This window comes from Colius striatus, chromosome 19, assembly GCF_028858725.1.
Source record: "Colius striatus isolate bColStr4 chromosome 19, bColStr4.1.hap1, whole genome shotgun sequence".
Taxonomy (NCBI): domain Eukaryota; kingdom Metazoa; phylum Chordata; class Aves; order Coliiformes; family Coliidae; genus Colius; species Colius striatus.
The window spans coordinates 10,098,700-10,124,543 of record NC_084777.1 but is presented as its reverse complement, the minus strand read 5'-3'; the positions used below and the strand labels follow the sequence as shown (position 1 = coordinate 10,124,543).

General features: G+C 48.4%; 1 protein-coding gene across 13 annotated transcripts in view; it reads left to right on the top strand.

Annotated features, from left to right (window-relative positions):
- Positions 1-25,844, top strand: part of ZNF618 (zinc finger protein 618) — a 151,716-nt gene that overhangs the window by 51,650 nt on the left and 74,222 nt on the right. For all 13 annotated transcript variants that reach the window (XM_062011421.1, XM_062011420.1, XM_062011419.1 and 10 more), the window contains exon 2: positions 16,234-16,277. In XM_062011421.1, coding sequence (XP_061867405.1) covers positions 16,234-16,277 — 44 coding nt within the window. The remainder of the gene's footprint in view (positions 1-16,233; positions 16,278-25,844) is intronic.

Genomic DNA, 25,844 nt, shown 5'->3' with positions numbered 1-25,844 from the left:
GAAACCTCATAAAGGTGTTGGTGGAGTTTTTCCCCATATTTTGTCCCCTGCGTGCCCCAGCTCCGTGGTGAACACTGTTCAGGGGGAGCGTCATCAAAACCTTCAGAAACTGAGTTTCTTAGTCAAACTGGAGGGTCAAAGTGGGGAATTTAGCTCTGATGAGTACTTCCAATGAAGCAGTCAAGCCAGGGAAGGAAAGGGTGGCATGGAGAAGTGCTGAGCTTAATTCTAGGTATGACAAACCCTGGTGCTGGAGAATCGAAGTCAATAGGGTTTGGTTAGAGGAGCCTGAAAGTGCTCAAGAAGCAACGTCTTGGTTGCTGAGACAGCAGAGATGCCACCAGCCAACTGTCCACAGAGAAATGTGGAAATTAGAGGCATTTAGGACCACAGATGAGGAAAAAAAAACCCTCATATTTTGCTGATGCCTGAGCAGTCTCCTCCATGCAGAACTGTGCCATGCTTTAGTAACAGCAGGGATGTGGTGGGACCATCAGCAACACCTCGGCAGCTCTTGCCTCTGAGTGCTCTGCTCATGTGCTGCTCTGCTCATGAGCTGCCTTTGCCCTGGACTTTTCTGGGGTCTGGCATCTTTCTTATGAGGAAAGGCTGTGGGATCTGGGACTGCTCAGTCTGAGGAGTCTGAGGGGGCACCTCACTGCAACTTACAAGTATTTAAAAGGTGCATGTCAAGAGGATGGGACAACAGATTTTTCTGTAGCGTGCAGTGATGGGACTAGGAATAATGGACAAAAGCTGCAACAAAGAATGTTCCACTTCAGGGGAAACTTCTTTACTGTTCGGGTGAGGGAGCCCTGGCCCAGGCTACCCAGGGAGAGTGTGGAGGCTCCTCAGGAGGTTTCCAACCCCACCTGTGTGACCTGATCCAGGCAGATCTGCTTGAGCAGGGGGGTTGCACTAGATGATCTTTAGAGGTCCCTTCCAACTTCTACCATTGTGGGATTCTATAAAAATGAGTTAAACGAGGTGGTGTAAACACAGAAAGCTTTGAAGCTTTAGTTTGGTGTTTCTAAATACAGAAGTCAGTCTGTGCATGTGTGTGACTGGGAGAGGATGGGTTGGCTTGGAGGGGTGATGAGAATCCTTCTGCCTTTGCACATTGACACCAGTGACCATTTCTGTTTAGACAGCAGCTATAACGAGTGGGTACCAGTTTTTTTTCTCCCTGTTTGTGCTCCTCTGTCCATGGAAAGTGATTGGTTGTCTGTTGGGTGATCTGAGAGGACGAGTTTCCCCAGCTGGACCGGTCCTTGCAGCATCAGGCATATACGAGATAACAGCCCCTATCCTGAGCTTAAGTGTGTCACACCAATAATAGCATTAAGATTTCAAACTGAAGGAAGGATACTTTTTTTTTTCCTTTGCATATGTGGTGGTTAATGATTAATTAGGTCAAATTCTCCAAAATTAGACTGCTGGAGAAGGAATGGGCCAACAATTTGCATTTTGACAAAACCTTGTGACAGAAACTGATGGTGACTGGTGCTGCCTCTTCCCTCTACCCTCTCTGTCCCATGTCCCAAACTCAGCTTTCCCCAGACGAGATTCATTTTTAAAATTGTATCCATTAATATCCCAGTTTCCTTCTTTCCCCCTCCCCTTTTCAAATCCTGCATTAAACCCCTGTAGATTCTGCTTTAAGTAGGCAATTAAGCTAACAACATAATTATATCCCTTAATGCTCATTTTAACCGGTTTAGAGAAGAAACAAAAGGGAAAAGCAGCTTCAAATATATGGGAAGAAAAAGCTCTGTTGTTAATATTTTTAATATTTTTGCCACTCCTGACAATTTATGTGAAGTGCAGAGTTTGCCCATTAGTGGCTGCAGGGAAGCCTGAAGGTCCCATTTCAGAGACTTGCTGGCACCGTGGGGTTTTACCTCCTGAATGCCCTTGTGCTGAACCCTCCCCTGGCTGCACGTTTTGGGGAATCCCAGGAGGCTCCAGGGTATGTCCACTTGGTATTGCAGTAGAGTGGCTGCAGAGCTGTGGTGTGATAGGCTTTTCTCTGTTTTTTTTTATTACCTAAGCAATTAGTCACCAGAGACCAATACACTGAGCCTGCAAGCTGCTGCTTACCCTGTGCCTGAGCAGAAAACAGAGCACTGCAAAGTGCCATTGGTGGAGAACTACTGTAATGAATCTGTGCTGAGGTAGCAAAGCCCCCTTGCTGCCCGTGCAGAGGAAGACCCAAAGGGCAGCTGTGCCCCATGGCAGCAAGCAGAAAACTGCAGTGGCTTTCTGAAGAGCACAGAATCTGTTGGTGAGCCACAAAGTTTTCTGGAGACCCCTGAGCTTAGAGACAGGAGCTTTGGCATCTCAGATCTTGCTGGGGCACCTGAGTACTTGGCTGGAGCGTGGCTTTCTGAGGTTAGCTGGTGACTCTGATGGACTGATGGTGCAGTACAGGCACACAAGTAATTGTAGACACTGTTGTGCTTTGGGGAAATGTGTGTTCATTCACTCTGCCCACATTAATTCAAGTGAGGACATGGAGGTGCTGCTCAAGCAGTTTGGCCCGTGTTTGTGGATCCTGGACGAGCATCTCAAAGCTGTAAGGTCCCTGTCTCAGCATGCAAGTAGCAATGATCATCTAGATCTAGTAAGGAGCAACAGCTCAACCATCTTTTCTGGATTCTCCTGGTGAACACAAAACATAATTTCTCTTTTCTTAAGAAAAAGAGCTGAGCAGAACCTGACACTAAAGCAGGTGGGACCCTGGAGCAGAGCCACGTGTGTGCCAGCCTGGTCACGCTGCCTGTCTGCTCACATTGGCTGTGATGTGTAGGCCCTTTGGTTTCTGGAGACAGGGTGCTTAAGCAGGAAAGTATTCACAGTCACATCCTCAGGAGCTTTGATTAGACCTGCAAGATACTTTCTCACATGTTCACCAGCTTGTGGAGGAGACATTGAGGGTGGCATCAGCAGATATTCCCTTGGACAACTCACTCTTTGGCTTCTCTGCAGACTCTCCCTGCCAGCAGGGTGCATCTCTTGGAGCAGTGGCTTTTTGGACTGGAGCTTCTGTTAGCTCTTTCTTTTCTTTTCATGGCTTATTGCCAGGTGTCCACTGGCTCATAGCAGATCTCTGACCAGCTGTAGCTTCAGCAAACATGGTCCATAGCTCCAACCAGGGCTGTCTGCTCACACCTCCAGGGATGTGTTGCAGTAAGTGAGGAGATGGATGGCATTTCTTAAGAACTGGAGATGCTCTAATCAAGTTGCCAGCTCATCAAAGCAAGAAGAGGCTGGAGTGAAGACCCTCTTGACTGTTTGCAGTGGTGAAGCTCTCCAAAAGCTCTCCACAACCTGTCCTGCCCTTGCCTGGGGATGTGAGTCTCTGGTGTTCCTGTCTCTCACCAGCCAACCTTCTCCTTAGGCTCAGGAACATATGTCCTCCTTTGTATTTACAACAACATGGGGGCAAAGTGCATCATAGTAGAGATCAACAACCCAGGGCAGAGTTTGGGGATTCAGGGGTACTCCTCAGTGTTCACTGGGCACCCTGAATTGTCACAGCTTCCCTTGCTTTTAATCCTACACTTGAAGTGTTATGTACAGGAAACAGTTCATGGGCTCAAGAAGTTTTCCAGATGTTTAGTAATTTGTTGGAGATGATATTCTTCAAGCCAGTCCTGAAGTCTGAGGTGATCCCCATTCCTTGGGTGCAAAGCAGTTCATACAGAAAATACACATGGCAGCTAACAAGGTTATGTATGATCTGAGTGGAAAACAATGCACCTGAGGTGAGCAGTTGTCTGTGGGGCTGCCACAGCAGAAGCATTAGCTGGGCATCATTTTTCCTTAAGGGAAGAGCCTTTGGAAGCTGGCACATGTGAGCTCTTCCCAGCATCTTCTGCAGCTGGTACTCATGGAGGACTGGGGCAGACTGCTGGCCAGAGCATTTCTGGTGACACATCTAGATAAAACAACCCTTGGCCTAATTTTGTTTTCATGCCAAGGACCACACATGCATTCCAGTGGCTTCATTGCTTCCTTCTCAACCTGGAGGCAGAACCTGAGTTGCAGGGAAATCCAGACTTCATCTGGAAATTAGGCCACAATGCCTGAGCTTAGTGCCAGTTCTTAGACATGACCCAAGGCTGCATCTAGATTTTGGGGAGATGGTCACACCTGATGGCTCTTCTTTCAAAAGACCTTAGAGCAGCCACTAGTCATCAGCTGGCAAAGGACTTAATGATGCTGCCTGCAAAACTTAGCCCTGAAGCAGATCCTGTAAGAACACTTGTACACAGTGGTGGTTCCAACACGTGTCTGGTGGTAGGACTGTGCAAGTGAGAGATTGTTTGGGTTTCCTTGGAGCTCTGAGAAACTGGAAGATTCCTTTTCAGCTTGTGCCAAAAGAAAAAGAGATTGATTTTAATTTTTGGTTTTGACCAGAAAATAAAGAGTATCTTTCTGGGTTGCAGAGCTTTGAGTTGAACAGAGTCTGTGGCTTCTAAGAGCTTCATTTAGATTTGGAGCACATCTTAGAGTTCTTGCTTGACAAAATAAATAGGACACGTTTAGCCTGTATGAATCAGAGAATTTTAAGTGTCAAACTGTGCCACTTCCACTTTTTGGAAATGAGTGTCATGTTCTGTGGTATGAATAGCTCAGCAAAATGACCCTAATCCATGCAATGGTCAGTCTCACTACAGCTCTGCTTTTGGCTGAAGACAATACCCCTGCAGCTCTGTGCCCTCATTTTTTTTCAGCTCCATAACCACAGGGCACTGACTGTCACACAGGTCAGCTCCAGGTGATGCCTGTCCCATGCAAACTGCTTGAAAAACAGTTTCTGGTTTTGAGCCCAGTGATGAAAACTGAGGTTGATGCAACGGGGTGCCACCCCACTCTTCCCAATGCCACATCTAGCTTAAGGACTTCTGGATGAGTATTGTGGGATCACCATCTCAGGCAATCTCTGGGTGTCCTCAAGGTGAGAAGCAGTGTCTCAGCAGGATCACTGTTGCAGCCTTCACAGATTTAAATATACCCAGGAAAAGCTGATTTTCCTCTTCCCTTACTTTCCAAGCTGCCGTTGTTCCCAGGAAGCTGGCAAGCCCAGCCAGCCTTGCTGAGAGCAGCCAGGCTTCTCGGTATTTTGGGCAGGTTTTTTTGGTTTCTCTCCCTTTTTTTAATCTTGGAGGTTTGTTTGTTTATAAATTGATTTCTATCTGCTCAGGAGTCAATCTGGGGATATTTATAGGGTTTGTGGTTGGCTGATGGCAGTTATTTTGCAAGCAGAATTTCTAAGATGTCTACTTTAAGCCAGCTTTTTCCCCAGCTTCCTCACTTTCCTCTTCCTTCTCTTTTCTCTCTTTTATTTTTTCCCTTTACTATTTTTTCTTGCCTTCTTTTTTCACTTTGAAGGGAGCCAGGCAGACTCAAGTCTTTCTGAATTCTCCCCCCTGTAATTACTGCTCTTTTTTAAGTTTGAAAAAAGTACCCAGCTTTCTGTGCCTTCCCCCCCTTCTTACTTTTAGATCAGTGTGGTTTGACTTTTTTTTCCCTTTCCAAAGTAAAATTACCACCATCTCATGCTATTAAAAAAAACCCCAACCATATAAAACTGGGAGAGAAGGTGATGTCTCAGAGTTACCCTCCAAATGGTTGATGGTTGTTTAGTTCCAACCTCATGGCCTGTTTCTAAATGCTGCAAGGGATTTTCTCAGGATAAAATTGATGGGTTGTGAATGGGGACAGGCTTCTCAGCATCAGGAAGGGGTCTGGGGTGCCAGCCTTGCAGGGCAGCCTTGGCCAGTGCTGGGCTCCCTGTTCCTGACACCATCTCACTGTGAGATTTATCAAACTCTATATAAATATATATATATATATATATATATATATTTGAATTATAGACACTAATAGTCTGCCTTGGATTATCCTGTGCTTGACAAATGGTTAATTTTTAATATCATACCTCAGATTTAAGCTGAGCATTGTCGGTACTTTGCATCTGTGCAGCACTGGTAATTATAGAGAGACCCAAAGCATTCTCCAAAATATGCCAGAAAAGAATAAAAGAGAGAGAAAACCAGCTCCAAAATGTACAGTTCTGCCCAGGGATTACATTTCTGCCACTGAAACACAGATGAGTTAACCATGAGCAGCTCCTCTGGGACATGCTTCACAACCTCTGCAGATTTAAAGGACAAAGTTTTAGTCTTAGCAAGGGCTTTGTCACAGGGCTGCTTCTTGGCCCTGAGATCCTTGATGCTGTGGCTGCTGGATGTCCCACCAGTGTGAGTGGACCTGTGAGGATGTTGTTGACATGAGTTGGGTTTGGTTTTAATTTCTGCTTGGCTGTTTGCTTGGGGCTTCTTGAAGGTTGCAGATTCTTGCAGGAGACCGGCAGGATGATGTGTGTGAGTCTGTCCTTCTCGTGCTGGGAAGCCACAACAGGGCTGGAGTTTCATGGGCAGAGATGGTTTTTTTTCCCTAGATAGGTGTGCCTAACTTTCCCAGCATCCTTTTTGATGCTTAGAGAGCAGGATTTGAACGTCTACAGCAGCTGATGACACAGATGAGCCCATATCTGATGGGCCATCTTGGTGTCAGGTACTTGTCCAGCTTTAACGTGCATCAGGAGCACAGACTAGTGATGGCAGAAGATCTTCCCATGCAGTGTCCATGTTGCAGAGTTGCACCTGCAGGTGGGTTTGGGTTTGGACATTCCACTCTCTGAGAGCTTGAGGTGTCTCCTGGCTGGTCTTCACTTTGGCCAAACCATGCCAAGCTGTACAACATCAGGACTACCTGGGGAGCTGTGCTCCCTGCTCTCACTGTGGTTGCACAGAGACCCCCCTGGACACGTTCCTGTGTGACCTGATCTAGGTGGGAGCCGCTCCTGCAGGGGGTTGGGCTGGATGAGCTCTAAGGTCCCTTCCCACCCCCACCATGCTGTGACTGTGTGATTCCCTGTGGACTCTCGTAGCTCATCAGATGTGTTTGTTTTATCAGCTTGGGGAAGGGCCTGTGATGGGATTTTTAAGGAACTGATTTGCTGAGTTTCCTGTGGAACTGGAACCCTGGAAAACGGGTGGATTTCTCCAACACTATCACATGGCTCCTGCTGCCTTGGATGGGTTTTTTTTTGTTTCAAGTTAAATACAGTCCCCCCCTCCTCCCCCACCCCAAGGTTTCATTCCATATACATTTATTCTTTAAAAATATTTCCAGCTGTTTGTTTGGCTGGAAGCTCAGCCCAGCTGTGACCAACTGCCTGATGCACATCATTCTGTTGTTTTGCCTGGTCACTCTTATTTTCCAGCTTCTATACTACTAGAGAGAGTTCAGAAGCAATCAGTAATGCCTTTTCTCCTCTTCACCCTCCATTTGATTATTTTTCTCTCAAAGAACAGGGTAAGGAGAGCACTGAGCAACAGGAGCTTTTGATTACTTTTCAGTGGCTTATAAACAAGGAGTAACTCTCTCAAGCCAGACTCATTTGCTGTGTTGATTTAACTCATCATTTTAATTTCATGACTGGTTTGCAAAAAGGGGGGGGGGGAACCCTAAAGATACCTGAGGTTGAAGCTTTTAAATACTTGTTTGGACATTGATAGTTTTGGGTTAAAATGTCTTTAATGTTCCCTCTACTCAGTCTGCTCCTGCTGGTGTGTGCTGCCTGAATTTCCCTGGGCTGCCTCGGGAGAAACATTGAAATTCAAAGCACAGATTCTGCCAGTACTTTCAGCAAGTTCATAAAATTACTCATAGGAATATTCCCTTGACTCAAAGGCAACTGCTTACAGCCCTTAAACATGTCTGCAGCCATCTGAAGTATTGGGAGCTGAGGCGAGTGGTACATGGCACAGGAGCCTGGGCTCCTTCAAAGGCAATCTTCTCCCCATTTCAAGAGGGAAAAGCACTGGTGTGGTTCAGCACCCAGCCAGGCTGAGGGGGATTTGGTGATGGGATTTTTCACTGGCTTTGGGTTTTGCACAGTTAGCAAAGCCCCATCTGTGCCTTTTCCAGCAGGAATCCAACCTCTCCAGTTGGAAACTTGTAATTACTGAACTGGCTGAGGCAGCTTGGAAACTGGGGGCACGGAGGCAACACACCCAGATCCCTAAATTAAGTCATAAAATGGGAGGATACTAATCAATAGGCAAGAAGTAAATGAAACTGAGTAATTTCTAGGCTTGAATTGTGATATTACTGTTGTTATTGTTGTTATTTGCCTGCTTACTGTTTATACCTCCATGCTGCAACTTTCTCTGCCTCGGATAAGAGTTTGGGGAGTAGTTTGAGCAAACCCAGTTTCACTATTTTCAAGACTAGGATAAAAAAAACCCTGAAAAAAAGTAAGTTAAAAGAAAAAGAGTCCTTCTGCCAATACAAGGAGAACTGAAATAACATAGAGAGGGCCCCTGAGTGAAGTCAGAGTAAAACAAGAGCAAAGAGGTCATTCCCATTGCAGCTTTTCCAGTGAAATCTCGTGCTCACACCTGACCTTTGCATTGGTCTGTTCAGCCTCCTGCCTGGTTTTGTCATTAGTATTTGTTGCTAATTAGTATTTGGGAGGCATCTAGTGGCTTGGCAAGAAGTACTGTCAGCTGTTACTTATCCCTGACACTGTAGGGGTGGGCACCAGGAGAGGGGATCACTCCACACCTCGATGGAGGGGGCTGGAGGAGACCCCTGTGCTCAGCTGAGGCAGCAGATCAGGTCTCCCCCAGATGCTCACAAACGTTTTGACACAACTAGTGTTTGAAGCTGTTGCTGGCAGCTCTGACCTGTGTCCATGGGCAGATATGCAGATGGTCATGGGGGGGAAGAGGGACCCTCAGCCCATGGGCTCAGCTCTGCCACGGGCCTGGGGGAGGTACTTTGAGTAGAGAGCAGATTTACTCCTTGCAGGTGTTTTGGTTGTCTCTTAGAGGGTGGCTGCAGCTGAGGAAATAGGCAGCATGTTCCTTCAGCCCAGGGAGCTTATTCCCTGTTGGAAAATTCATCCTGTTCAGAGGTTGCCCTCAGGGATCTGCAAAGGGTGAGGGTGACAAGCCACAGCAGCCAAAAGCATCAGAGATCATTTCCCTTTGTGCAGGGGGTGTCCTGGCTCTGGAAAGTGCCCAGACACGGGTCCTGCTCAGCTCAATATTGCTCACTGCTCTTTACAAACTTAGGGGGGATGTTGCTGAGCCTGTGGAGCAGTGAGAAGGACAGCATGGTGAGATGTAGGGGGCTGCAGGGCCGTGGTTTCCTTAGGATGTGCTGTATCAGTGGGGAGAAGCAAAGACACTCTGCTGAAGGGAGTCGTGTGGGGGAAAGGGAGCTGGGGGTGCTGGTGGGCAGCAGGATGAGAGCAGCCAGCAACGTGCCCTCATGGGCAAGAAGGCCAATGGCAGCCTGGGGTGGGTTAGAAGGGCTGTGGGCAGTAGGTCAGAGAGGTTCTGCTGCCCCTCTGCTCTGCCCTCCTGAGACCACATCTGGGATATTGTGTCCAGTTCTGGCCCCTCAGTTGCAGAAGGACAGGGAGCTGCTGGAGAGAGTTCAGTGCAGGGCCACAGAGATGCTGGAGTGGAGCATCTGCCTTGTGGTGAAAGGCTGAGGGAGCTGGGGCTCTGCAGCTTGGAGAAGAGGAGCCTGAGGGGTGAGCTCAGTCATGTTACAGACACATCAAGGGTGGGTGTGAGGAGGCTGGAGCCAGGCTGTGCTCAGGGATGGGCACTGACAGGACAAGGGGCAACAGGCACAAGCTGGAACAGAAGAGGTGCCAAAGAAACACAGGGAAAAGCTGCTTCCCTGTTGAGGTGAGGGAGCACTGGCAGGGGCTGCCCAGATGGGCTGTGGAGGCTCCTTCTCTGGAGACATCCCAACCCAGCTGGATGAGTCCCTGTGTGCCCTGCTCTAGGTGATGCTGCTCTGGCAGGGGGGTGGCACTGGATGAGCTTTGCAGCTCCCTTCCAGCCCTTGAGACTCTGTGATTGTGTAGAAGAGACCCAGGTGTGTTTTTGGGTCCTTGTGCTCTGCAGATGCTTTGGTGTGATGATGTGGGGCTTCTTTATTTTCCTTTTACTGAAAATTAAACAGGAAACTGCCAATGGCTCGCCCTCAGTTAAAAAAAAGGGGGGGGGGGGGAAAGCACTTCTGCATTTTGTGTTGCTGTGAAGTTAATAATAACAGACAGTGCAGGTAGGCAGGCCTGCAGTTATTTTTATGGCACATTCCTTTGTGAGCCCTGTTTTCAGCTGCTTTTCCCGTTGCCAAATTGGAATGATTTGAGGGGAACTTTTCCACGCTGGGTGTTGCTGACTCGGTCCTGAACTGTATGTGTGTGGTTTGTGCTTCACCAAAAAGGATCCATCTGTCTTGGGGAAGGTGTTGGGGGAAAGTAGGTTGTGGGGTTTGGGTTTGTTGGGTAAAACAAACAATTCAGCCCTTGTACAAAGCATCTAGAGAGGAAAGCTGACTTTCCCTGCTGTGGGAGAGGAATTGGGACACACAGCTTCTGCTCCTCCTGCAAATCCCAGGCAGAATCAGGGGCATCTCCCCTTGGCAGAGCTGGGATGGAGGCTGGAGGCAAAGCATGGTGGCTGCTTACAAATAAATACATGGATTGTTTTTTATACCAATGGATTTAAAACCTTTTTCCTCTTGTAGAGGGCTTTGGCAGGGGCAGATCCTGACACCCCTGTCCCACACTGGGTGTCATGGCCATGGGAACAGATCTGGACGTGGCTGCACATGCAAGTGATTTGAGTAATTGTTTTTAATCATCACTTAAGTGATGAAGCAGAAAGCCCATGCTTAAATCTTCTGAAATCTCATTTAACATTTTAATGGGCTTTAGTTATTTCTGTGTTTTACTGGAGCTTCTCAAATGTTGGGGTTTTCTCCCAGCACAGCGTAGGCCTTTCTGTAAACATGGGTTCTCAGGTCAGTTATACATCTGCTAGAACTCCTACTTTTTGACACTTTATCCTGTTAGGAAATATTGAGTGATAAATTTGTTATTTATCACATGATTTACTTCTTGCTTATGACTTGAGGAGCATATGGCCAGAAACCACATTCTGCTTCCGTGCATTTTAATTTGAGATATATTCATTAGCGTTAGTTAAAGAAAATTCCCTTCAACATCCACCCCAGCCCAGCTTCAGGGAGTCGTGGTTGGAATTGTAAGTTATTTTATGTGAGGGATTGTGTGACTAAATCACAGAATCACAGCATGGTGGGGTTGGAAGGGACCTTTAGAGCTCATCCAGCCCAACCCCCTCCAGAAGCAGCTCCCACCTACATCAGGTCACACAGGAACGTGTCCAGGTGGGTCTTGAAGAGCTCCAAGGAAGGAGCCTCCAGCCCCTCCCTGGGCAGCCTGGGCCAGGGCTCCCTCACCTCAGCACCAAAGGACTTTCTCCTTATGTTTAAATTGAACGTTTTGTGTTTCAGCTTCATCCCATCACCCCTTGTCCTGTTGTTAGATACCATCGAAACAAGTGCTGCCCCAACCTCCTGACACCCACCAGTGAGATATTTGTAACTATTAATGAGCTCCCCCCTCAGCCTTCTCTTCTCCAGGCTGAGCAGCCCCAGGTCCCACAGCCTTTCCTCACAAGGAAGATGCTCCAGTCCCCTCAGCATCTTGCTGGCCCTGCACTGGCCTCTCTCCAGCACTTCCCTGTCCCTCTGCAGCTGGGGAGCCCAGCACTGGCCCCAGGACTCCAGATGAGGCCTCAGCAGGGCAGAGCAGAGGGGCAGCACAACCTCCCTCACCCTGCTGCCCACACTCTCTTGCTGCCCCCAGGCTGCCATTGGCTTCTTGCCCACGAGGGCACGTTGCTGCTCATGGGCAGTTTGTTATCAGCCAGCACTGCCAGGTCTGTCTCCTGGAGCTGCTCTCCAGCAGGTCACCCCAGCCTGTGTTTCAAAGCCCCACATCCATCCTCCCCTGCTCACTGATGGGTGGGCAGATGCAAACTCCTCTCTGCTTTTTCAGTTATAAATGAAGAAGTCACCAAGTTACATTCCCTGGGTGAACTGCTGTGCAGATTTCTCCCTTTCCAAAGACACTACTTCCTCAGCAGCTGCTCTGACCCGTTCTGGCACATTCTGATTGCTGGTGGTTAAATGGTGGTTTTCAGCAGTTCCTGGCTCTGACTGGCTTACAACCTTTCTAGGCTTTAAATACCACTTAGAATTTAAATGCAATGTTTTATTTTAAATGGATTAAGAGCATGGCCTGCAAAAAGGCATCATCCCTTCACATTTGGTTCCAAATGGGCTGACTGCAAACTGAAGGGGAAAAAAAAAGCTTGTTTCAGAGAGTTTTTCCCCGTGCTGAAGGTTGGACCCACCTGGCAGGGCCCTGGGCATTGTGCCACAGCAGCCCTGCCTGTGCCCATGGGGAACTGAGGGACATGAAATGGGTGAAAAGTTCGAGCAGAACGCTGTGGTGCCTCTTTATGATGCTTTTTCACCTTTGCACACCACGTGTAATCAGAGGAAATGATCTTCCCACGCTTTGGCTGGTTCCAGCATTGTCTCAGGTAGTGTGGGTGATGGGCATTTATGATAAATCACCTTGGAGCCTTGGGCTGGGCTGGGATTTGCTACACTTGGCACTGCAGGAGTGCTGAACTGAACAGTGCTGTTCCTAAAGAGTTTGTAACCAAGACAAATTGCTGGCACAGAAAATTGCCTGTTAATTGCACGTTTGGAAACTGGAGCAGCGTGTGAAGGTGTCTCCTGATGGCACCTTGGTGAGGATGGGCTTCCTTAAGCATTCAGAAACCTCTTAAGATGGATAGATCTGGTTTTGTTCAGATTTAGCCTGTTGCTTAGGTCTAGTGGATCCAAGCTAAGTCATCAGCCATGGGTTTGAAAGAGCTCCAAAAGAACTGTGTTAGCTCTCCCCATGACCATCAGTGGGTTTTGTGTGTTCTCCTCACAGGAGAGGCCCAGGAGACTCCTTGTCTCCAGGAAGATCTTGGCTGATGTAAACCAGCTAGATTGAGAGCTCTTACCTCTTGTGGTTCCTTTTCTCCTTTAAAATAGAGAAACTCCCTAATGCTGGTGAGGGTCCCACTGTGGCACTTCCCATTCTGTGCTCTCTGTGCAGGTCTTGTCCTGTGCTCTGGTATGTGCCGTGTCCTGAGGGAAGAGATCAAACCCCCCAAAAATGGCATTATGAGAAATGGTAACAATAAGACAAAAAAGGAGAAAACAGGATAGACACACACAGAATGGGGAAGGTAAGCAAAAAAACCAGAGAATGAAGTAAATAGTAAAAGTGCAAATTGGCCCCAGTTGGCGCCGTGGAATCGGTCGGTGGCGGACGGGAGCCGCAGCGGTTGCAGGCACCACGTCGTTCATGTCCAGAGATCCATTTGCTCAGCTCCAAATACAAATATGAAAAGGAACATAAAATGAATTACATGCATGATCCTTCACAGAGTAATACTTGTGTTTGGTTGGGCAGTAAATCACAGCCGAGGCACTGGCTCACATGTGTGTGCAACTGGGAATAAAATACGGCATCGGCGCTTTTGTAGCAGGAGCACGGCCCCACGTGTGATGTCCCCTAAATGAATTGATCAGAGAATCACAGAGTGGTGGGGGCTGGAAGGGCCCTCCAGAGCTCATCCAACCCAGCCCCTACTAAAGCAGGTTCCCCTGGCTCAGGGGGCACAGGAACGTGTCCAGGTGGGGTTGGAAACCTCCTGAGAAGGAGCCTCCACACCCTCCCTGGGCAGCCTGGGCCAGGGCTCCCTCACCTCAGCACCAAAGGAGTTTAAGTGGAACTTTCTGTGTTCTGGTTTATGCCTGTTACACCTTGTCCTGTCACATGGGACCTCTTGACATCCACCTTTTAAATACTTGTGTTACTGAGATCCCCTCTCAGCCTTCTCCAGGCTGAACAGCCCCAGGTCCCACAGCCTTTCCTCACAAGGAAGATGCTCCAGTCCCCTCAGCATCTTGCTGGCCCTGCACTGGCCTCTCTCCAGCACTTCCCTGTCCCTCTGGAGCTGGGGAGCCCAGAGCTGGACACAGGACTCCAGATGAGGCCTCAGCAGGGCAGAGCAGGGGGGCAGCACAACCTCCCTGGCCCTGCTGCCCACACTCTCCTCATGCTGCCCAGGATGCCATTGGCTGCCTTGCCCACGAGAGCACATTGCTGGCTCGTGTTTAGTTTGCTGTCCATTGATATCTAGAGAAATTCTTGCTTATGTGGAGGATGAATAACTTTGCAATCTCAGACAGCTTTCCAGAGTCGAGGTTGTCTCTGTGCTTCTCCGACTGACGCCGGGTGTGTGTCGCTGCGCTGGGTCGCTGCTGGGGCTGGAGGGGTCCCTGCTCTGAGGCAGAGTCCAGGCTGTGCCTTTCGCTTTGGTGTCTGTGGTTTGTGGTTTTCAGGAGCCTTGGCCAGGGCAGCCTTCACATTCAGTGGGTGTGTGTCACGTGGAATCAGAAGGGCAGGAGCTGAGGCGGTTTCTCTGTGACTGGGGAACGTGGCTGGCGGGGTGACCTGTGAGACTGAGTTGTGCAGGAGGCTCTTTAGACAGAGTTGTAGTGTGCCCCAGCTCTTGGGGGTTTTGCCTAACACCAGTGCCTCAGCACCCCACAAGTTTTTCTGCCCTGGCTGAATATCAAGTCTTCTCTTTCCCTGTATTTCTCTATACATACAGATCTAATCTTGTAGCAAATGCCCCGAAGCTTTGAGCAATCTACCAGTTGCAGGAACCCATAAAGCTTTTTTTTCCCTCTTTTTTCCATTGTGTAAGCATGACAAATCATTAATTTTTGATTGATTGCTTTGAATTATGGGTGCTCTGACATCCTTTCTGTAGCTGAACAGCTGTATAACAAATGAACATATCAGTGCTCACAAAAGATTGGAGATCTAACAGAAGCAATTACATTGTCAGCTCCTCCCTTCTGGCTTTTCCCAAGCAATGGAGGGAGGGAAATTTTTAACAGAAATTCCTCAAGTGGCTAATAATAACAACACCACCACCTTTTTGTAATTGAATTAGATTTTATCTTCTCATTTCCAATGGATTTCTGAAGCCTTCAGGAGCTGTGTTTGTGTCTGGTGTAACTTGGGTGATTCCCTTAGAACAAAATTTCACATGAAGAATTAAAACCAAACCTAAAAATCAAATTGCAATTTTTTTTTCCTCCTGGTTGCTGTTCCTTTAAGGCTCCAGAATTGCACCAGTGTGCACTGACTGTGACCTCCATCACTTTGAAATTAAGAATTTATGCTGGCTTGAAATTTATGAAATATTTCAGCATGAAAGAAAGCCTTTTTCCCTCAGGAAAATTGAGCAATAAATCACAGCACTCTCGATTTACTGCCCTACAGCCAGCCAAAGAGAGGAGGGGTTTTTATTTTGCCTTCCCCCCTCGGTTCTGCAAAAAAAAAAGGGGGAAAAAAAGAGAAAAAAAAGAAGTAATCACATCAGACAGCTTAGCTGCCATCCTCCCACTGCCTAGAATTTTTAATTTCAGCTGTTTCTGCTTGGATTTATTTCCAATATTCCTGCTCAGCTTTTCAATTTCCTCAGTTATTAAATTTTAATTCAGTGCATTAGCATTTAAATTAAAAAAGGGTTTATTTTCTCGAAATCGTTGGCTGGGCCCCGTCCTGCTGCACGGGAACTGCCTGGTGCTGCCATTTGCACAACATGTGAAATGCTCCTCGTGCCTTTTGACTGGTGTTTGCACTAATTCAGAAATAAAAATTCTGCTTTTGGAATAATATTGTCCTTTGGAGGAAGCCTCTCGTCAGAGAGCCCAGGGAAGGAGGGGCAGAGGATGGAGACTTTGCTTCCTCCCTGCTCAGCCTCTTCCAAGGGCCTGGAAGGGCTCAATGAGGCAATTCATTGCTAAGGGAGGTGTGCTGGACTTGCCCCTCTCAGCCAGGAGCAAGGCTTTCTCAGCATTGAATTTGGCTATTTCTGTCTTATTTCCCTCCTGCAAACTCAATATTTCTGCTTAGGAGAGATTGGCACTTTGCACTTTGATAAAGCACAAGCAAATAATTGCCTAAGAGCAACTGGGGGAATGGATTGAGTCTCCTCTGTGGTGGGGTGACCTGACATCTGCCTCCTGCACACCTGGGGTGTCTCGAGCAGGGGCATGTGTGTAACTCAGAATGCAAAGAAACTCAGGTGGTTTGGGTGCAGGATGAGTTTGGAGGGCAATCTTGCCTTTCTTATCCTAAACAGCCTCTTTTTTTGATGTCTTTTGTCTCCTTAGGCCGAGGAGAGCAACAGCAGTGGGCGGAGGAGCTCTTCCAGCAGGTAGGTGGATGGTTTTCTCTGTGGGGTGGGATGTGGTGGGCAGATGCAACTCTGGGTTTTGGTCATGGCTGATGAAGAGCAACTGTGTTAGAGGGTGAATTGGGAGCTGTTGGAGCACATCCATACACCCAGGTTTGGATTCTGCAAAAAAGGTGGACTCATGAAGGATTGTTCTGGCCTTGAGGGTCTGAGCAGAGGTGTTTTGTGCCTAGTACAAGGTGGTGCAGCTGAATGCCCACAGCCCTGTGCCCTGTGGGGCAAAGACTGGTGCAGGGTGAGGTTCTTGGATTAAGAACTTGGGCTGTGCTGTAGGGCTTGGGTGCAGATCATAGAATCCCACAATGGTGGGGGTTGGAAGGGACCTGCAGAGCTCATCCAGTCCAACCCCCTGCAGAAGCAGCTCCCACCTAGATCAGGTCACACAGGAATGTGTCCAGATTGGGTCTTGAAGAGCTCCAAGGAAGGAGCCTCCAGCCCCTCCCTGGGCAGCCTGGGCCAGGGCTCCCTCACTCAAACACTGAAACACTTTTTCCTTATGTTTAAATTGAACTTTTTGTGTTCCAACTTCAACCCATCAGCCCTTGTGCTGTTGCTGGATACCATCAAGAATAGTCCTGCCCCATCCTCCTGATACCCACCAGTGAGATATTTGTAACTATTAATGAGCTCCCCCCTCAGTCTCTTCTCCAGGCTGAACAGCCCCAGGTCCCACAGCCTTTCCTCACAAGGAAGATGCTCCAGTCCCCTCAGCATCTTGTCCCTGCACTGGCCTCTCTCCAGCAGTTCCCTGTCCTCCTGTAGCCAGGCACACAGATCCCCTGCTCCCTGGCAGTAGAGGTGTTTCTGCCATCTCCACTCTGTAAGGTGCTGGACCTGTCCAGTCCCACATGTCTATTTGGTGCCACCTGGGTGTGTGTGGCACAGGGCAGGGTGCCCAGGGCACACAGCAGCTTCCTGGGCACATGTTCCCTTTAAACATAAGAAAAACTCTTTCTCTGTTTCAGTGAGGGAGCCCTGGCCCAGGCTGCCCAGGGAGGGGGTGGAGGCTCCTTTCTTGGAGCTCTTCAAGCCCTACCTGGACATGTGGCTGTGTGACCTGACCTAGGTGGGACCTGCTTTGGCAGGAGGTTGGACTGGATGAGCTCTAAAGGTCACTTCCAACCCCCACCATACTGTGATTTTATGAGCCAGGCATCTCTTCCTTCCCCTAAATTCCTTATTCTGATGTTTAAGTCAATGTTGTAGCTCTCTGTTTGGCAGACCAGTTGGACCAGGGCATTCTCTGTGTGGGAGCTGACCCTTGGGGGTGTCTCCTGTGAGCATCCTCCTTTTCTGGGCAGGTGAGAGGTGTCCTCAGGGCTGAGCACCAGAGCATCCTCCTGGGTGTGAGAGGGAGCTGCCCAAAGGTGGGCACACAGGCACCCACCTGGGCAACAGGACTTCATTAGTCCTTTGTACATAGAGAAGTGTGAGACTCACCATCACTGTTTGCTATTAGAAAAGTGGAAAGAAAATTCATTTACCTGATTGACCAAAAGGTGGTGAAAAACAGGAACATGATCCAGTCTGTTTAAAAAGGAAGAGGGATGCAATTGTCCTGTTTCAGAAATCTCTGTGACCTGGTGACTGAAGGCTGAAACGCGGCTTTGGTGCAGTCTGTGAGGTGTCAGTGGCTGGAGACACCAGGCAGATGTTTCTCCAAGTTGTTGCTGCTTGAAAATCTCCCCAATTACAAACTATCAAGGAAGCTTTTAATGAGAGTTGTCAGTCCCTGTGCCAGGCTGCCCAGCGAGCTGGGGCAGTGCCCAGCCCTGGAGGGATCCCAAAGCCGTGGAGCTGAGCTGCTGAGGCCGTGGGTCAGTGCTGGGCTGGGCAAGGTGAGGGCAGGGCTGGCACTGCAGCAGCTCCAGGGGCTTCTCCCACCCAAATGATTCTGTGATTAATTTATATCAGTAAATAATATAAGCAAAATAAGGTTTCCAGAGCAGCTTTCTCTTTGTGCAGGTGTTTCTGTAGCCTCCTTGATCCGGATGCACTGACCATGCTGCTGAGTTAATCCTATTTTTAGTTATTTATTGTATTGAATTGATTTTATTCTGTTTCAAGGAAATGTTTAAAGCTCTGAAGACACAGGGTTTGTATGATCTTATCACCCCCACAGCTCTGATGAGGCCTGTCTGCTGCCTTTGAAATAACCTGGTGCAGCGTGTGAGCCTGTGTGCAGCTGAGAATTAGCAGTGGCAGAAAGCACTCACTGTTCTCCTACCTTATTAACTTGTGTGTGGTTCCTCTTTTTCACTGGATGCTTATTAATGTGAAGAGAATTAGTAGCATAAAAAAACCCCCCTTCCTTTAAGGGAGCTAGAAGAGAGATGGCTGTTTGTCTTGGACAAGATGACAACTAAGAGACAACGTGACAAAGCTCTGTGTGTTTTTGAACACTCCAGAAAAGGTAGATCAGAGGCTTCTTTCTTCCCTTTGCAAGAAAAAAAGAGAGACAGTCAACAAAATTAAAAGGCAGCAAATTAAAGCCATGAAAAAGCAGGTTTTTCCCTGCATGATGGGCAGTTATCTGTTGGAGTGTGATGCCAAGAGTTGGGTGCTCAAGGGGGCTCGGAGGGGACTCAGCTGGAAGACAAGACAGCCTCAGTAGGTGACGTGGGCTCTTGTGGGGGAGGCACATGGCCTGGGGATCAGTTACCCTGCTGCAGTCTGATGGAGAGTTCTTGAAGCTTCTTCTGAAGCCCCTTCTGCACTTGGTAAGAGCAGATTTGGTATCACTGGCTGGTGTGAGGCTGCGTTACAGTCCCAGAGGGCTTGGAGGGATCAGAGGGCAGTGTGGGAACAGCGCCGGGAGCTGCAGACCTCAGGGCAATTGTGAGCCTCAGTAATGCTATTGTAAAACTAACTACTTACCAATAATTAATGTCAGCATTCAGATGGTGGGCTCTGGGTCTTGACAAGAAATAATTGAAAAAGCAAATGTGCAATTATGTCTGACAAGCAGCGTGTGCTTTTCTTGGTCACCAGAGTCTTGTGTAGCCATGTGTTAGGCACGGGCTTGTGTCATTATTATTGTTTATATGGTGGGTGTCACAGGAAGGAAGAATTTCAGTTGCAAGTCCTCTGTTGGCTATTTATTTTAAAGTCATTAGATTTGTTTTCAGACTTAACTACACTTAATGTGTGAGACTCCTGCTGAATAAATCAGACCCTGATATAGGAACTGCATCTGTTTGCGGAGGGAACGGAGCCAGCTGGAAGCTCAGCCCCCATCTGCACCAGGACTGTCACCAGCCGGGGAAGCCGCTCACAGCACAGATGTAGCTGTGCAGAAAGGCTTGTTCTGCTCCTGAAACAGAGGTGAAGTCCCAGGCTGGCTGGGGTTACGAGCTGCCTGGGAGAACACGGATGGCTCTCATCGTGTTGCAGCGTTAACAGCACCGTGGTAGAGGTCCTGAAAAGGCTGGGAGGTCTCCTGGAGGTGGAGGTCCAGCAGAAGAGCTGTGTGGTGCTGACATGGAGGGAGGCAGGAGAGATTACAGGAGGTCCTTTAGGATGGGACATGGAGGTCTCCCAGCTCTGACATGGGACATATGTCAGACCAAGCCATAGTGCTTAGGTAGTCTGGTCATTTTAGCCTGTCTTAGAAGATGTGACTTTCCAGCTAGAGGAGAAGGTATTGAGGTTACACCTATATTCATAGAATCACAGAATGGTAGGGTTGGAAGGGACCTTTAGAGCTCATCCAGTCCAACCCCTTGCAGAAGCAGCTCCCACCTACATCGGGTCACACAGGAACGTGTCCAGGTGGGTCTTGGAGACCTCCAAGGAAGGAGCCTCCAGCCCCTCCCTGGGCAGCCTGGGCCAGGGCTCCCTCACTCCAACACTGACACAGTTTTTCTTTATGTTGAAATGGAACTGTGTGTGTTCCAGCTTCATCCCATCACCCCTTGTCCTGTTGCTATACATTGCTCCTTCTCAGTTCACCCTTCTCTGGCCTCACTGGTGACGTCTTTCTCTCTCTTCCCCACGTTGCTTGCTCTGTCCTTTGCAGACATGTCCTCCTAGCAGCTGCTGTTAACCTGGGATGACACCAGCTCTTCTGCAGGCTCCTCTTCCACCTGACCAGTCCTCCCCAGGTCCCCAGCACGCAGGGAGGACAACTAGCATGTGTGTCCAAGCTGGAAGTTGTGATCCTCCAGGCCTCAGGAGAAGGCTCTTCTATTATCATCTTAAACTTGGGCTTTAACCTGCACCATTTGTGTGTCACCTTCATCCCACTGAATTGTTTTGCTTTTGGCAAGCAGTGTGCATTTGGTTTGTGTTGGATAAGCCAGATTTGGGTTTTTTACATTTGGTTAGGCTTTCCTCTTCAAACCATCCTCAAGATATTCCTAATAAGGGCTGAAGGGAATTTGTTTTGCTAATACCTTAGGAATTCTCTGTGGCTCTTGACTGGTGTTCTGGCCTGTGTTTTAACGTTTCATTTCCATGAGAGAGGACTGATCTGGGCCTGTAGTTTACCTTTTGTGAAGGATTTGGAGCTGCTGAGCGTTCCTTGAGGAATGAACACAAGGTTAAATCCCACTTGCTGAGCTGGTGTTTGGTGTTAGGAAGTGGTTTGTGGTTTAGTAGACCAAGATAGTTGAAGAAAAAAACACAACCCCCCAAGTCTGCTGCTTTGTTTGTTTGTTTTCTCTAGATTTTAGCACTGACACCACACCACACGATACCACCAATGATACATCAGTTATTTTGGGGGTTTTTGAAAGCTGCTGCCTCTGTTTTTAAGAGCTGGCTGTCCTCAGAGGCAGGTAGTGATGCTGCTTGAAGCATTTGTCCTAAAAAGCTTTTAGGCCCTTCTAAATTGATGAACTCCATCCCAACATTGGTATTTGTTGAGCAGATTTCTTCCAGGAAAGCCAAAATGGCCATGTTACACTTCTGTTTGCAGAAGGATGTGATCTCCTGCTCTGATTTCAAGGGTTTTTTTGGGGGGGAATGACAGCAGAAAGCTTAAATATGTCCCAGATGAAGGAAGGGTTTTGTGTTGCTTCTCTTGCCTCATTGCAGACCCAGTTAGTGTGATGTCCCCCAGTCTAGTTGCTTGACTTGATGCACCAGCCTCAACAGCCTTCAAGAGTTGCACATTCATCCTGGTTAGCTTCAGCTTGTGAGTGATCAGTGCATTCATTTGTCATCTGTGGCACAGTGAATCCATCACCTCTGTGGAGAAAACCAACCAATCCACAGCCTACAGGACCACGGGCAAAACAAGGAGAGAGATTTGAAGTAACACTTGCAAAGAAGTGACCTTGAAGTCTTTGAAGCACGAGGTCTACATGAGCATGTTGGAAGTGGAAGAAGCCCTGAAGCTCTGACCACCTTTTTCTTCTTGTCTTGTCTTTACTCTTCTGCTGAGGAAGGAGTTCCCACTCCCTAAAATAACTTACAGAATGAGTACTTTTGGTCCTGCAACATTTGCTTTTAGAGGTTAAACCACACTTTGAGGATACACAGTGGCATCTTGGAAAACAGTAGTTGTGAAGACAACTGGAATCTCCTGGTAGATCATGAGTGGCCATGAGCTCCTTGGACAGCTCAGTAGCCAAGTTTGAGTCTCAGAGACATACAGCAGCATGTGCTGGCACCGTGTGTGTTCTGCAGAGAGCTGGTGGCATCCTTTGTCCTGGTCTGGTGTCTGTGCTTGATGAGGACAGAGTGCCAAATGCTCGTGGAAAGGGTCAACAATTAGAAGGCATATTTTAGCACGTGGAAGTGTGTTTGCTTCGTTTGTTCAGTGCAAGAGACAGCAGAAGTGGTTGTTCTCTCCTATGGAGGGATGATTCCTGGTAACAGAGTCTTTTTTCCAGTGAACCAAGAAGCTCATGGCTCTGTGGCTGGAGGCAGCAATCCACACTGGAAGTACTGTACCTGTTTTGGAAAATAATTACTCAGAGGAGAGACCCATAAATGTGACTCTTACTCCAACACTTTATACATCAAAATCAAGAGAGCCTCTGTAGAAGAGGCACTGGCTCAAGCTGCAGGTGTAGTTTAGAGAGAGGAGCAACTCTGTGAGCTGTGACACAGGAGGTTGGGTTGGATGAGTCAGTCAGTCACTTTGGCTTTCAAGTCTGTGAGGGAACATCTGAAAGGTGAAGCAGAAGGCATGGAGACCAGAAGGGCTCAGCCATAACACTGGAAACAATAGCTCCCATCTTTTCTGTCTTTTAACCCTGAACCTGCAAATCCTTTTGCTGAGTCCTGTCTGTAAGAGGTGTCCCTGCTGAAGGACACAAAGTGGTTCCTCTGCTTCCTGACCTGTTCCACATCCCCCCTCCTGGAGTAAGGCACAGTGCCCATGCAGCTGGGCTGCCCCAGGGAGCGAGTGGGAGCTATGAGGAAGGGATAGAAAGGCCACCACCAAACAGATTTTAAATTAACTCCTTTTTCTGTCTCTTCTTGCATCAACTCCATGTAAAATGAGTTCTCTTACCTCTGTTCTGCCCATTCCGCTTCCCTTGGCTCCTGGCATGGCAGGAACCTTCTGATTCTTCTAAAACCATGGCAGACATCAGTAAACTGGGCCTAATTCCAGCCTCCCCCACTATTTGCTTCCTTTTCCTTCTGATAGCTGAGGCCTTTTGATTCAGTGTGAGAGGAGCCAACTGCACATCAAGAGTCGTAGCATCATCCTTGATGGTATTGTCCTGGTGGGCTCCACAAAGCACGTTCCCTCAGCTTTCTCTTACTGTGCTCTTCTGAGCCTCTTTGTTCCTGAAGACCAGAAGAGTCTACCAAGGACTGTACAAGAGTGTGTTTCAGCAGTGTGAGTGTGCACACACAGCATGCTCTGCCCAGGAGGAGCTGGCTGTCACCACTGTTGACATTGGTTTATGTGTCTCTGGCTCTTCCAGCTTGAGTGGTGTCCAGGAGGAAACTGAAGATGCTCCCCATTTGCTGCTGGGATGGAGGAGCTTTGTTTGTAGGTGTTCAGAGTGGTGTGTCCTCCACATTTGTTTCATTTTCCTCTCCTTTTGAGGAGAAAATACACAGGAGCTGACGTTGAAGACTGATTCTCTACTGATCTCACTTTGCCCCTCCCCAAAAGCTCAGCAGGATGTGTGCTGTAAAAACAGCCTCATTAGAAGCCATCTGAGTACACATGCAATCACAGATCACTCAAAAGGGAGCACAGAGCATGCATGTTTCTGTTGCTGTCTTCAGAGAATTACATGACAAATTATTCCTAGCTGGGAGAAATGTCCTTTTATAATTGAGGTTTTTTCTCATTCTTTCATAAGGGAGAAGTGTGTGTTTTTTAAGTAGCTTTTAGTCACTTTCATTATTTATGAGAATGTTACTCTAGATCAGAAAAAACAAACTGCAAGCATGAGTTTCTTCTGGCTGCAGCAGCTGACAGGCCCCCTTTGCTTTCAGTCATTGCAGGTTCTGCATCTCACAGCCAGACAGAAGCACTTTCCAAAGAGGAAAACGGCTCCACGTTGCAGCTCTTCAGTGAACCCCCTTCTCCTTTCCGTCTTCCCCAGGAGACTGGCTGGAGAGGGGCTGTGAGCTTCTTGGGTAGAGTGCAGATGGGACTGACACACACATGCAGCCCTTTCTGTCCTTCCATCTGGAAGAGCTCCTTGTGTTGCCCTTGCATTGCTCCTTGCATTGATGCTGGTGAGGCATCATCCAGGCTCCTCAATCAGCTTTATAGCCCAAACTGGACTTCTGGCATGGCCACTGGTCCATATTGTCTTGCTGCATCATCCATCTGTGCTAAATCCTCAGGCCTTCATGAACTACGATGGACCAACAGATCCAGGATGGGTCCTGGAAGGCATTTTTACCCCTGCCTTTCCAGTTCCCCACAATGAGTCTTCCTGAAGGCCTCCTTAAATCTGTTCTGCCTCCACATGCTTGTATTTGACATGAAAGTGGCCTCAACGTCATCAGAAGATGAAAGTCTGATGATCAAAGCAGGCAGCAACGTCGAAATGAGCCTTGTGAGATGGCAGAGCTGGTAATACAGTAATTGGTTATGTGGCCTACTTAGTCAGGGGAGTGATACATGCAAGTGCAATGGTTGTTTGCCTCTTTAATATCTCAGATCCACAGAGTTTGTTCTGAAAAGCGAAACAGCACCTTCCTCACCTGTAGGAACAGCCAGGCATGCCATCCAGGGTGTGATCCCAAGGTTTCTGCCTCCTCTCCTCTGCAAGGAGGAGCCTCTCAGATGGCCACACTCCACAGCTCAGTAAAGGCAAGACATGAAACTGTAAAGGAGGTTGATGTTCCCCAGGAAAGGAGAGGTTAGATGCAGTCTGTGGAAGGAGGTGGGATTTAAGCCAGATGAGCCTGTGCACTTTGCCAATCTTTGGTGTGATTTCTTAGAGGAGTTTTAGTCCTGTGCAAACAGTGAGTTGTTTGAAGAATGCCCTTTTCCCAGGGAACACCATGCCAGGGATGTTAAATGCAGGTGGGACCTGCAGAGGGAACTGCAGCTCATCTCTGGAAGGTAACACTTGAAAAAATGCCTTGTTTCACCCAGAAAACAGATGGTGTAGGGCTGGGAACTGCTTCCAGAGACATCATGAAAGAGGGCTCAGGTATGCTGGAGTGGGATCTGACTCATGGCAAGTTCTGCCTTAATTCCTGTACCCTGCTTGTGTTCACCACGTGGAGGCTCTGACCACATCCCTGGTAGCAGCAGTACCCCACAGGAATTCAGCCCATGGGGCAGATCTGTGTTAGCACAGTGCTGAGCTCTGTGTCTGGTGGTCACAGCACACGGAGACACAATCACCCCCTGGTTCATGTTGGGGAGAAGTTCAGCTTCCAGAGCCAGAGGGATGTTTGACTTAGCTGACATCCCAGAAGCTGCACAGTCCCCATCTCTTACCCACCCAAAACCGGTAAGAATTACTTCCAGGCACTGGAACAGGAGGAGGTGCTGTGGTGAGGGAGCCCTGGCCCAGGCTGCCCAGGGAGGGTGTGGAGGCTCCTTCTCAGGAGGTTTCCAAACCCACCTGGACATGTTCCTGTGCCCCCTGAGCCAGGGGAACCTGCTTGAGCAGGGGTTGGGCTGGAGCAGCTCTGCAGGGCCCTTCCTGCCTTGACCATTCTGTGGTTTTGTGTAATTCCATGAAGGTAGGAGCAGTTCATCACCTTCACATGCTCTTGTCAGCTGATGATGCTCCTCTCATGCATCATAGGAAGTGATCACAGTCACCCTGCACAGCACATCCAGAGAGGGAGGGAGGAAGGAAGGAAGGAAAGGAAGGAAGGATAGAGCTGGGACTGTGTTGCTATTTGATGACATTTATTTTGAGGTATTCTGCAAAGCCATGGTATTCCTCTGGACACTGAGCTGGAGAGTCTGTAGTTTTAAGTTTGGCTACAGCCTGGCATCAGTCAGGGACTAGAAAATCTCTGTGAGACTGATTCCAGCCTGGTGCAGCCCCACAGCAAAGCTTGCATTCAGGAGTGGTGTATTTGCTGCATTTTGACTTGCACAGTCCAGACACTGGTACCTTGGTGCTGTGAAACAGGCTC